Here is an 11,248-nt window from a genome sequence, read left to right as displayed (position 1 = left end):
GAATTCCACACTTCTGCGTTGAACTGGCAGACTCTCTCTTGCCAAAGGGCAGGTTTGAGGATTATATCACCCACTTCCAGGTGCTTTCTATCTAACATATTTGCATCCTAGCCATCCACAAAGCAGCTCAAGGTGGTTTTGTATTAGGCCATCCCATTTTATCCCCACAGTATTTTGTACAGTTCTCATGCACGAAAGAAACACACAGAAGGGGAAGAGAGTGTTTAGGGTCCTTTATTGTACAGAGTTTTACCTGGGTATAAATCTCTTTCTGACACATCTTTATCTACGATTTTGGCCTTTACAAAAATCACAAGCAATGTGTTGGCAACTGAGAAAATAACTGAGAAGTGCCAAGTGAGCAGTTGGTAAGGGACTTTGCACTTTAGCAATGCAAAAAGAAATCTTCCGGGACACATTAACCAGAAGGTCAAGCCTTCAGAGGAAAAGCCCCTCCCCAGAAAAAAGAAGAAGTCTGGAATCTTGGCTGATGGTCTCCCCATCTAGTGGCAAAGAAGGGAGCTGCACTTGGCATGGATGTCATGGAATGCAGGAATTTTGGCTGCTGTTGACACAAAAGCATGGAACCCAATTTTCTTCCCTAGGTGTTGTTTTCTGCTTTGGCGATTACAGGTTGCACATGCAAACTACAGAAGGGCAATTTAGGAGCAAGAAGCTCTATTCAGACTTCTTGGCAACCAACTCCTCTAACTTCTTGGTGGGATGGTTGAGTGGGGGGAAGAGGAGAGAACTCAGGCAGAGGGTAGTGGGGGCTGCTGCAGAGCTGCCTGGCACAGACAGTCTGACTTGCTGTTTGTGGCTCACCCTCTAGTGGCTATAAGAGGCAGCTGTTTCAATGCAATCAAACCAAACCCTTTCCAAGAATCCACCTAGCTTAAGCATCCGGCGTTACACTGGTGTGATGGAGAAGGGCAATTTCATTTTCCTTTGCAACACAATGTCCTCTGGACAAAGCAGTCCTTCCTTCTGTGGAAGGAAATGCCACCAGCCACCAGTGGGATCACCAACAAAATCAATACCCCTGGCTCTCACAACACGCGAGCGGTCGAGATCGTAAGGAAGTCTTCGTAGTTGAGTCGTACGTTGCCCGTCATCCCAGTATCCTTTTCCCGGAAGGCTTCGGTCAGGGACTGGAGCAAGGTGCAGATTTGGATGAAGCGGTCCAGCTGGATACCAGGATTGGAAGCCTTCGGTGAGTAACGGGAGAGCAGCAGCTGGGAAAACTGGGGGCTCAGGCTGTAGCCCATTTGGGAGAGCGCTAGGAGAACAGAGGGCAGGGAGAGAGAATAAATGAGAATCCACGCTTCACTCAGCCATGGATGGAAGTCACAAATGATTCACAGCTGCTTTAGTCTTATTATGAATGTTGTCTTATGAGTGATCTTTGTAAGCTACTCTGGGAATCTTTCCTGCTGAAGAGGAGGGTAAAATGCTATAACAATAATAATAGTTATTATTATCACCATTAACTGCCCAAGTGCTAAACTTTTTTCTTCTCACCCAAATACTAACATAACACTGAGACAAGATGGCCTTTCTTGAGTCACTCAGAGCTGAGCGTTCAAGCACCCAAGAACCATGCCAATATTTCTACATGGCTACGTTTTTCAGCGGTCCCTGATGATGCATTTTTTTCGCACTCCTCTTTTGGCACATCATCTAACCACTGCTAACTCTGTGTCTGCTCAGCTTCTTCTTAGACCAGTTCTTTCTCCATTCCCAAGCCTAGCCCCAAGGCACTCCAGATAACTTAACTAGGGACTTGGATTTCGGTTCTCATGAACCTACGGAGACTGCTAGAAAAAGCTGCATTACTCAGAATCCATCAAGCTCAGTGTTGTCTGCAATGACTGGTGCCAGCTCTCCAGGGCTTCAGATGGGGACTTGTTCAACCCTACTTGGAAGATGTTAGGGGCTGAACTGGGAACCTCTCACATGAGGTGTATGCAGCCTCCCACTGAGCTATGGCTCCACTCTCGAGGAACCACATAAGTCCAACGAGTCATTGTTCTGCTGTCAAAGCTTCCTGAAGAAATCAGCTCATCTGCTCTCCAGACACAGCAAGAGGCATAATTGCCTGATGCAAAAACTTCACATTTGTCAGTTTACTAGGTTTTAGGCTCAGCCATTGCCAGCTGATGGGAGTTGTAGTCCAAAACATCTGGAAGGCACCAGGTTGGCAAAGGCTGCTTTAGCTTGTTCCGGTCATAATGCATTGATTCAATCTCATCACAGTTATTGGGGATCTGGATTGTGTCAGCAGTTCAACAGAAGGCTGGATGGTTCAGCCTAGAAGCAGAGGGACACAAGAGATTACCTGACTGGGGGAACTCTCACTAACCATGGCGGAAACCTCAGTCTGTTCTTCACAATTGTTTTGGAATGGCCTCTGAGCCCGAAAGCAACAATCTGAACAGACCTCTGCCTAAAAACAGCCACTCTCCAGCAGCATTAGAGATCAAACAGTCTCTTGAGGCTTTAAGGACTATTGCCTCGTTCTGTCTTACCTTGGTGAAGCTCATTACAATTAATGCTTCCTGACTGGTCGCGGTCATACTGCTGGAAGAGATTCCGCCACTGCTGGATGAAACGCCACAGGGCCGAGAACCCATAGAGATCAATTCGCCCAGATCTGGTTTTATCAAACATGTCTGCAGAGGCAGTAAAAAAAAGAGTGGAGCACTGAGCAGTGGTCCCATATACTTGCTGACTCAAAACAAGAGACAGAATACCCGCCTTGCAACACAGCCCCAAGAACTGAAGGCGACACAAGAGAGGCATCTAATCCTACTTTTGCCTCTGCTCCACCAGGTTTGTGCAGTGTTTCAAAACCCAGCAAAATCTGTTTGACCAGAGGAAAGCTTGAGACCAAACAATGTGTGTAAAGCAGAGTATCTATCACATTGCTTTCAGCCCTCTAAGAACTATTGTCTGTCTCCAGTGTAACATGAAATTCTTCACAATACCTTCTGCATGCCACATGCCAGCAGCAAGGACAAGCATGGGGTTGCTCTTAGGGTTGTGCTGCCACTAGGACACTAATGCTTTCCACAAACAAGGTTGGAGGATCTTTTGAAGACTACAGAAGATTTTAAACTCAATTACTGTTTCAGCAGGATGGTCTGGAAAAAAGCACACACTCTCTAACATTTATTATGTGGACTACTCCCAGTTTAATTACTGCAATGTAGTCTATGTTGAATTACCCTTGAAGACAGTCCAGGAACTGCAGCTGATGCAAAATGCAGCTGCCAGATTGTTGAGAGGGACAGCAAGATGGGACCATGAATCACTAGTCCTAAAAGCTTTCTACTGGCTGCCTGTGAGCCACCAGATGCAGTGCTGGTACTGGCATACAAAGCCCTAAATAGCTAAGGGACTAAGGACTTTAAAATACCTGCCTCCTCCAATGCTAACCAGTTTGAGCCTTAAGGCTAGCAAGGGAAACCTGGCAGGTGGCCCTGCTGGCAAGTGTGGCCTGGGGGTAATGGTGGCAGCCTGTAGCAGGGCCTCCTCTGTGGCAGCACCTTGATTATGGAACTCCCTTCTTGGTGAAGAGCAGCTGTTCCCCACATTGCCAACATGTCGATGAAATCTATAGGCACTTTTGTTCACCCAGGGGGTTAGTATTTGATGGGTCATACATGTAGCAGATGGAATTGTGAAATTAAAGAAAATATTCCTTAATTGTTTTAGTCTTTGTTGGGTCTTAATTATGTCTTATTGCGAATGCTGTATGGTTGTCCTGAGCTCCTTTGGAATAATAATAATGAGGGATAATGATGATGAGGGAGATGAAACGTGCACCTCACGTTTCTGAGGAAGGCAAGCATGGGAATCCATGAACTTCAAGCACAACTGAAGAACATCAAACAGCCTTGGCATTTATACAGCTCATTTCAAGTGTTCAATGCACTCTGCATAATCAGGGTTTGTCAGCCTTTTGGGGCCTGTGAGAAGAGTTGCAAATCAGAGAAAATGTTGTGGGCAGTTTCCCTGTGCAATGAAGCACACACACCACAACCTGTTCCATTGGTCACAACAGAATGCTTCTTTTGAGCCTAATTTCAGCAGAGGGGAGGAGCAGGGAAGGGAAAACTGTGAGTGCCAGGTACATGCATGCCAGTGGGTGCTAAAATGGCAACGCCTGGCACACATTATGTGGCAGTCCTTACAACAACAACAAAATGATTCCACTTTGCAATTTTGGTTGAGGGTGGTGCTGAGGATTTCGTAAGGTTACCCTGCACCTTCATTACCAAAATGGTCTTTGAACTGGTTCACATTTGATCCACTCTGGCTTCTGATCATGTGGGCCTGCTAGCGATTAGCAATGCCTTTGCCAGCCTAGTGCATCCTGTTCCTTTTGATAGTTCCATATTCTTCTATTTTGAGAATTAGAACCTGAAGCAGGATCAGGAAAGTAAGCATCTGCTATGAAGTTCTGAGTCCCCCCAGATAACAAGAACAGTTTTTAAACTGACGTTTGCATTCTAGCATAAATTCACACATATGTTGAAGCAGGGCACATCTATACTTTCAACTTCAAAGGGAAACTGTCAGCAGAAAAGTCCCCAGCCCCTGATACAAGTATTTTTAAAGAAAATCTTGTATTGCGTCTTCCACAATTGTCTATTTCCACGTGTCTTAGTCACCATACCAAAGTACAGAGTATTATGAGAGATTATTAATATTCCAGACCCCTCCCACTCCAAGCACATTTGATTTGAATCATCAACATCTGGACTCACTCATCATCATTGAGCAAGTTTCCTCATTGAAGGCGGACCAGTTGGAGTTGACAAGGGCTTGCCTGAGTTCTTTGACTGAGATGTAGCCGCTTTGGTCAGCATCCACACTCTGGAACCAAGAGAAGGCTTCTGGGTCCACACCTGGGGGGATGTTCCCTGCTGGGGAAAGGGCAGAACACAAATTAGGAGAACTGCATGGCCATTCATCAATGTATGGCAAGCGCCCATTGCCACTGGCAGTAAGCTTTTAGCTCAGCAGTTTTTTGGCAGCTAGAGCAACAGGGATTGGACAGGCCCTCTCTCATGCCCGCTGAGTCAGCCATTGTTTTCTAAAAGGTTTTTTTTAATAGCCAAGTTATTAATCCTGCGGAAGACGGCTCAACCCCCCCAGCAGGAGCTGGGATGCAAAGCCTTGTAAAAACAGAAGGGAAATAAATGGGATCTCTTTAGATAGTTTGTAAAGTTGAGTGCAAACATGCGGAAGGTGTGTTGTTTCAGCAGGATGTAAATGCTACCCAGTTCCAGGAGACAGATGCACAGCCATAAACTTTTATTTCCGCCACTCAGGGTGGCAGCTTCAGTGCCTTTTGGCTCCCACCTTGGAACCTTAAATAATGCAGTCTTTCTCAACTGCCTATCTAAATGGAGATGAATAATTCAATTAGCGACTGCTTCTCCAACGCTGCGGTGCAAAACTCGAGTCAAGGGCTCCAGCTGCACACCAAGAGGCCCTTTATATGATAGATGCCAAAGATAGACGCTTGGGTGCTTGAAACGCTTTCTAAGTAGAAGAAAGTGAATCTTGGGAGATTTGGGAAAGGGGAGGCAGAAATGTGACATCTGCAAAACACAAGCTTCACTCAGCTTTGCAAAATGTTATTTGTGGTGTGCTAATTAATAACCAAAATGTGTGTGTGTGAGAGAGAAGTTTACATTCTTTTCAAATTTACAAAAGTTTCTCCGGCTGGGGTTTGATCAGGGTTCGTATGAGAGAAAGCCCACCATTGCAATTAAAGACCACATGTACCTTTATTTATTTAATTTATATTCCATCATTTTCTCTGAGGAGTTCAAGCCAGCGCCCATGTTTCTGCCTCTCCTCATTTCACCTGCGAGGTAGATTAGGCTGAGAGGCAGTGACTGGCCCAATGTGGCCCAATGAGCTTCGTCACTGAGTGAGGATTTGAACCCTGGTTTCCCAGGCCCTAACCTGACACACTAACCACTACATCATAGCAGCATGAACTAATGTATTTTCAGGTATGGTTTGCCATTTCTTGTCTCCTAGTGTTGATATTTAAAGTGACAAATTCCAAGTTTTTAGATCCCAAACTGAAACTTCGTATCAAGAATCTGAAGCCCAGATGCGATACGGCATGGACGGCACATGGGTGGAAGAAACTGCAGGTAATTTTGGAGATGTGCCTGTCTGTCTGTCAACCCTATAATGGGAAGGGAAGAAAAGCACCACCCCACAGAAGGTTTGGCTTTGAGGTCTTGCCAAGAGAAAGAATTTGGTATGAAATTTCATTAGCAAGAAAACAGGGCAATACATACCAGCAGCCCAGAAAAGTGGGTGGCATCATTCAGACAAGACATGGAGTACCATGTCATTTGAATTCAGAAAGCACGCCCCATATGGCAATCCATTAGACCTCCTCCCCATGATGATTACTGATTAAATTTTGATACCACCTTTCATCCAAAGATCACAGGGCAGTTTACAATATAAAAACACAAAAACACCTAAAATAGAAACAAACAAAAACAATACCCACCCAGATTTAAAGGCTATAGATTTAAAATATGGAACATTTAATGAATTTGTGTGTCATGAACACTACTAATCCACTTGAAAGCACATAGTCATCAGAACAGCTCTAAGCTCTTTTAGCACTCACCTCCATGACCTACTGCCCCATAGGGGCCAGGCTGAGGAGCACCATATGGATTGGTAGAGGGTTGCCCATAAGGTCCTCCTGGTGCTGGGCCTCCTCCATACATTCCACCAGGAGGCCCAGAGGAAGGGTGGCCATAAGGTCCTCCGCTTGAGGGTGGCCCATAGGGACCACCAGGCGCTGGTCCACCATAGGAGCTGCCAGGAGGCACCCCACCTCCATACTGGCCTCCTCCAGGATAGTTGCCTTGCGGAGCACCTGGAGCTTGTCCTGCAGAACCAGGGTAACCCTACAGGAAAAGGAAAAGGCTATGAAAGTGGCAGGGGGAATGAGTTGATTTCTACACCTCATTAATATGCAATGTTGAAGGAGAGGGGCCTATGCATTCCCAGTGATTATTTAAGATAATATAATGCAGAGAGATTAACCCAATAGTCCTGGATTGAGTGCAGAGTCGCACTACCAATGCATGGAGGGAACTATGAGTATGTACTCATGGAGTGGTGGTCAAACAGTCAGAACAGGACAAGAGAGTCCTGGGTCCAACCACCCCTCCGGCAAGAAGCACACTGTACGACCTTGATCCAATCAGTCTCTGGGCTTATCCAGACTTCTGTTTGTGCTGCAATTTGCAGGCACAGGTCCATGCTTTCTGAGCAGTTTGGTTTTCCCCCCTACCATTGCCTCCCCGAGGAAAACCTGCTGTTTACTGCTGAATTGGAACAAACATCAAGCCACGTAAAACTCAACTGATGGTTGTTCCAATTCAGTGGTGGGACAAAAACAACAACAGCCCTGCTTGGATCCATGCCTGGAAAACATGGTCTTATGCCTACAAATCATGGCACAAATGGAAGTCTGGATGAGTCCTCTCTATCTACATCACAAGGTTCTTGTGAATGATAAAGACTGTGTGTGTGAGAGAGTGAGAGACAGAGAGAGAGAGAGAGAGAAATATATCACCAAATGCTACATTAGAAATGTAGTAAATAAAACTTTGAAACTGGGTATGGTAAGATATTTTGGACTAATTAATCAGGAATAAGACCCTGGGACTGCGGGTGGCGCTGTGGGTTAAACCACAGTGCCTAGGACTTGCTGATCGAAAGGTTGGCAGTTCGAATCCCCGCGCGACGGGGTGAGCTCCCATCGTTCGGTCCCAGCTCCTGCCCACCTAGCAGTTCAAAAGCACCCCTAAGTGCAAGTAAATAAATAGGGACCGCTTTCTAGCGGGAAGGTAAACGCCGTTTCTGTGTGCTGCGCTGGTGCTGGCTCGCCAGATGCAGCTTCGTCACGCTGGCCATGTGACCCGGAAGTGTCCTTGGACAGCGCCGGCTCCCGGCCTCTTGAGCGAGATGAGCGCGCAACCTTAGAGTCGGTCACGACTGGCCCTGACAGGCAGGGGTACCTTTAAGACCCTGAGAAACCAGCAGAGTAGCAGGGATGACTCCCAGGATTCAGAGTCCAAGCTCTTGGAGGGGAAGGTTTTTGCACAGTTACTTACAGGCAAGAAATTTGCATGAAATATTGCAAAAATCAGATAGCAGTGCCACATGTCCAGCACTGCTGTCAGTGGCATAGTAAGAAGAACTTGCATTTGAGGTGTCTCAGTACATGGAAAACCCCAAGGCCACAGCTGAACCCAATGGGCCCAGGAAGGAATGATTCTCTGCTTAACCTGCTGAACAGGCAGAGTAGGAGATGACTTTGCAGCTCTGACACCACAGAGCCGCCTCTACACAGCGGAGGAGAGGTGAAGAGAAGCTTCCAAACGTGTTTGATCAAAGGACTCCAGCACATGTCTCTTAGTCACCAAAGATAACTAACACTACCAACAAGTGCATCAAGCATTAACACCTTTCATTTGGGGTAGGTTTGGCTCTCTATATGTTGCTGAATTACAGCTCCCATCATCCCTGGCCACTGGCAATGCTTGCTCAGACTGTGACATGTGAAACATCAAAGGTTCTATATGTGTGATGTAAGGAGAGAAAGGGCTAGTCTCTGCTCCACAGAGCTTACAATCTCACGGTGGCCAGCAAAGACAAACAGAGAGGGGAAAGACAAAGGAAACGAGGGAGGAATCTTGCATTTGGCTGGGGGCGAGCTTAGTGTGTGTGCATGTCAAGGAAGGCCACTGCACATCAAGACTGACAGCACTTGGCTAGCAAGGGCACCATATACATAGCTGGGTCAGACTGAGTGGACATGACAGAGGAAAGGACACTGGGAGACTCCAGCAGTTTATTTTGGACTATTTTTACCACACTTACTAAGCAAAGTACCCAGGGTGGCTTGCAACATAATTTACAACACACACTAATGGTCCCCCCACTTTTCATTGTTCCAAGAAGAATCACTTTGCAGCTGAATCTCATGGACTCTTGAAGCTGTGAATTGTTACGTCTGCCGCAGGCCAGAGGTTCCTACCTGCTGTCTCTTACAGTCCCTGGCTCTGGTGGCCAAGACAGGTGTGATGGGGGGAGCATGCTGCCCAGGAAAGAGGGGTTTGTGAAATGAAGATTCTCTCGTTCCTATGTAACATGTACTGCTTGTCAGGACTTTGCTCTCCTAACACAACTATAGCAGCTATGCTCCCTAGGCACTCTCCCTCAGGAGTAATAAGCAATGACTCTGTTTACAGATCATAGAGTTGGAAGGGATCCTGAGGATCATCTAGTCCAACCCCTGCAATGCAGAAATATGCAGATGTCCCATGACGGGGACCAAACCTGCAATCTTGGCATTATCAGCACCATGCTCTAACCAGCTAAGGTATCATCATACCACCATCAAGCATTTCTCTGGCTCTTTTCAGTTTTGCAACAACCCTATAAGGCAGGCCAGTATTACCATCTCTATATTGCAAATGGGAGAAGCAGAGGCTGAAGCAGCTAATGTAGTGAGTACAGGGCCAGAGGTGAAAGTCAAACCAAGGACTTCCTGGTTCATAGCTTAATGTCTTGGGGTGCTTAAATAATTCCATGTTAACCCCCACAATAACTATTAAATAGGTCACTATTCTTTTGGGGGGGGCTGATAGAGAAGCAGCTTGCCCAGGCCAATCCCAGCCATATTACAACACTTGAAGCTTTTCATTTCCCACCATACCCATGCAAGGGCAGCCACTGGCAGATTTCAGAGGCCAAGGTTGCCTGGTGGAACAGCTGAGATTCAGTTCAGGAGGTTACTATGTGCAGCTGAGCCTCTTACCTAAATACACTTATTTGGGACCAAGCCCTACTGATCACAGTGAGACTTAGCAGGCAGAGGGCCTTCTCGGTGGTGGCGCCTGCCCGGTGGAATGCCCTCCCATCAGATGTCAAGGAAATAAACAATTATCTGACTTTTAGAAGACATCTGAAGGCAGCCCTGTATCAGGATTTTTAAAAATAACTGATGTTTTGCAAATTTTTATATGCTGTATGACGCCCAGAGTGGTTGGGGAAACCCAGCCAGATAGGGAAGGTATAAATAATAAAATTATTATTATTATTATTACTTCTGAGTAAACACCCACAGGACAGTGCTGCCTGTCACTCTGCTACACCAGCTCTCCTCTGATCACCCAAGTGATCAGGCCAAACGCTTCCGACCCTTCCCCAACATCTCCTCCAACGAATCCTTTGCACTTGAGCCTAACCATGATGTCACCTCACAGGCCCACGCCGGCAATGACGTCACTCTGGGAGAGATGCGCTTCCTGTCTGCGTACGTTTTCCCCCTCCAGCCTCCCATCTCCATCGCCCCGGACTCCTGGGTCCTCTCCCACTCCCCGTTCCCTAGGCAACGTCCAACTCCCCCTTCCTCCGGAAACGCTCCGTCGCCTAGGCAGCAGATGGGGCCTTCATCCCCCTGGAGGCTCCCCTCGGCAGGGGGCAGGAGAAGGCGGTCGGCGCTCCTCCCTCGCTCGCTTACCTGCCCATACGGGTAGCTGGCCGCCATTGAGCTTTTCACAGCCGCTCGGGCCACCGCCCCCTCCTCTCTGCCGCTGGCACGCCCACTCCTTTCCGCTCTGGTACCGCCTACTGACGCAGCCAATTGGCGGACAGGCTTGCTGAGCCTCCCTCGGACTTGGGCCGAGCTCCCGTCAGTCACCCACCGTGGGCGGGGTCCTATGACTGAGGAAGTCCATAAAAAGAAAAGCGGGCCTTCTTTTTCCCTGGGAGGGGAGGGAGGTGCTGGTGCGCGGAGAAGAGCTCGTAGCCCCGCCCCCTCAGCCGTTGCCGACCGTTGCTAAGAGCCGCTTCCGCTTCCCTCGCTTTTACCTCAGGGCGGTTGAGTAGCGAAGAGCCGCCGCCAGAGTGGTAACAACAACAGAAACAGAAATAATTACACAAAGAAGCCACCGTGGCATTATATAAACAGAAGTAATAGCAAAATATAACAATAAATCATTTTTTATTCGAGCAGGCATTTTAACTGAAGGCTGATTTGTAGTTTTAACTATTTTTAAAAATCTTTATTGTGCACTTTTTAGAGAAAAAAATTATATATATATATATATATATATATATATATATATATATATATATATGCTTTCATTATATATATATATATAATTTCATGTAGCACTGC

General features: G+C 46.9%; 1 protein-coding gene and 1 long non-coding RNA gene across 7 annotated transcripts in view; one reads left to right on the top strand and one right to left on the bottom strand.

Annotated features, from left to right (window-relative positions):
• Positions 1-218: 218 nt before the first annotated feature.
• On the bottom strand, positions 219-10,721 carry PEF1 (penta-EF-hand domain containing 1). 2 transcript variants are annotated; one of them, XM_083625347.1, is made up of 5 exons: positions 10,589-10,721; positions 6,674-6,959; positions 4,773-4,931; positions 2,529-2,672; positions 219-1,279 (listed from the first exon to the last, which is right to left on the bottom strand). In XM_083625347.1, exons 1-5 carry the CDS (start codon positions 10,613-10,615, stop codon positions 1,050-1,052), a joined length of 846 nt encoding a protein of 281 aa, XP_083481473.1. In that variant the 5' UTR covers positions 10,616-10,721; the 3' UTR covers positions 219-1,049. The 2 variants fall into 2 exon arrangements, with proteins under 2 accessions (XP_083481473.1, XP_083481474.1); XM_083625348.1 differs by having other exon boundaries at positions 4,773-4,928.
• Positions 10,722-10,900: 179 nt separating this feature from the next.
• Positions 10,901-11,248, top strand: part of LOC310767876 — a 35,555-nt gene continuing 35,207 nt past the window's right edge. For all 5 annotated transcript variants that reach the window (XR_014551078.1, XR_014551079.1, XR_014551080.1 and 2 more), the window contains exon 1: positions 10,901-11,040. This is a non-coding gene — a long non-coding RNA (uncharacterized lncRNA). The remainder of the gene's footprint in view (positions 11,041-11,248) is intronic.

The sequence above is a fragment of the Podarcis filfolensis genome, assembly GCF_964270895.1.
Source record: "Podarcis filfolensis genome assembly, chromosome: 8".
Lineage (NCBI taxonomy): Eukaryota > Metazoa > Chordata > Lepidosauria > Squamata > Lacertidae > Podarcis > Podarcis filfolensis.
The sequence above is the reverse complement of the archived record's forward strand: the minus strand, read 5'-3'. Positions and strand labels throughout refer to the sequence as shown.

Excerpts from the sequence above, each read along its gene's own strand:
- PEF1 (XM_083625347.1), bottom strand. The coding sequence starts at position 10,615 with ATGGCGGCCAGCTACCCGTATGGGCAG. Across the intron at positions 6,960-10,588 it reads CCAGCTACCCGTATGGGCAG|GGTTACCCTGGTTCTGCAGG; the intron begins GTAAGCGAGCGA and ends CTTTTCCTGTAG. Across the intron at positions 4,932-6,673 it reads TGGGGCAGTAGGTCATGGAG|CAGGGAACATCCCCCCAGGT; the intron begins GTGAGTGCTAAA and ends CCCTTTCCCCAG.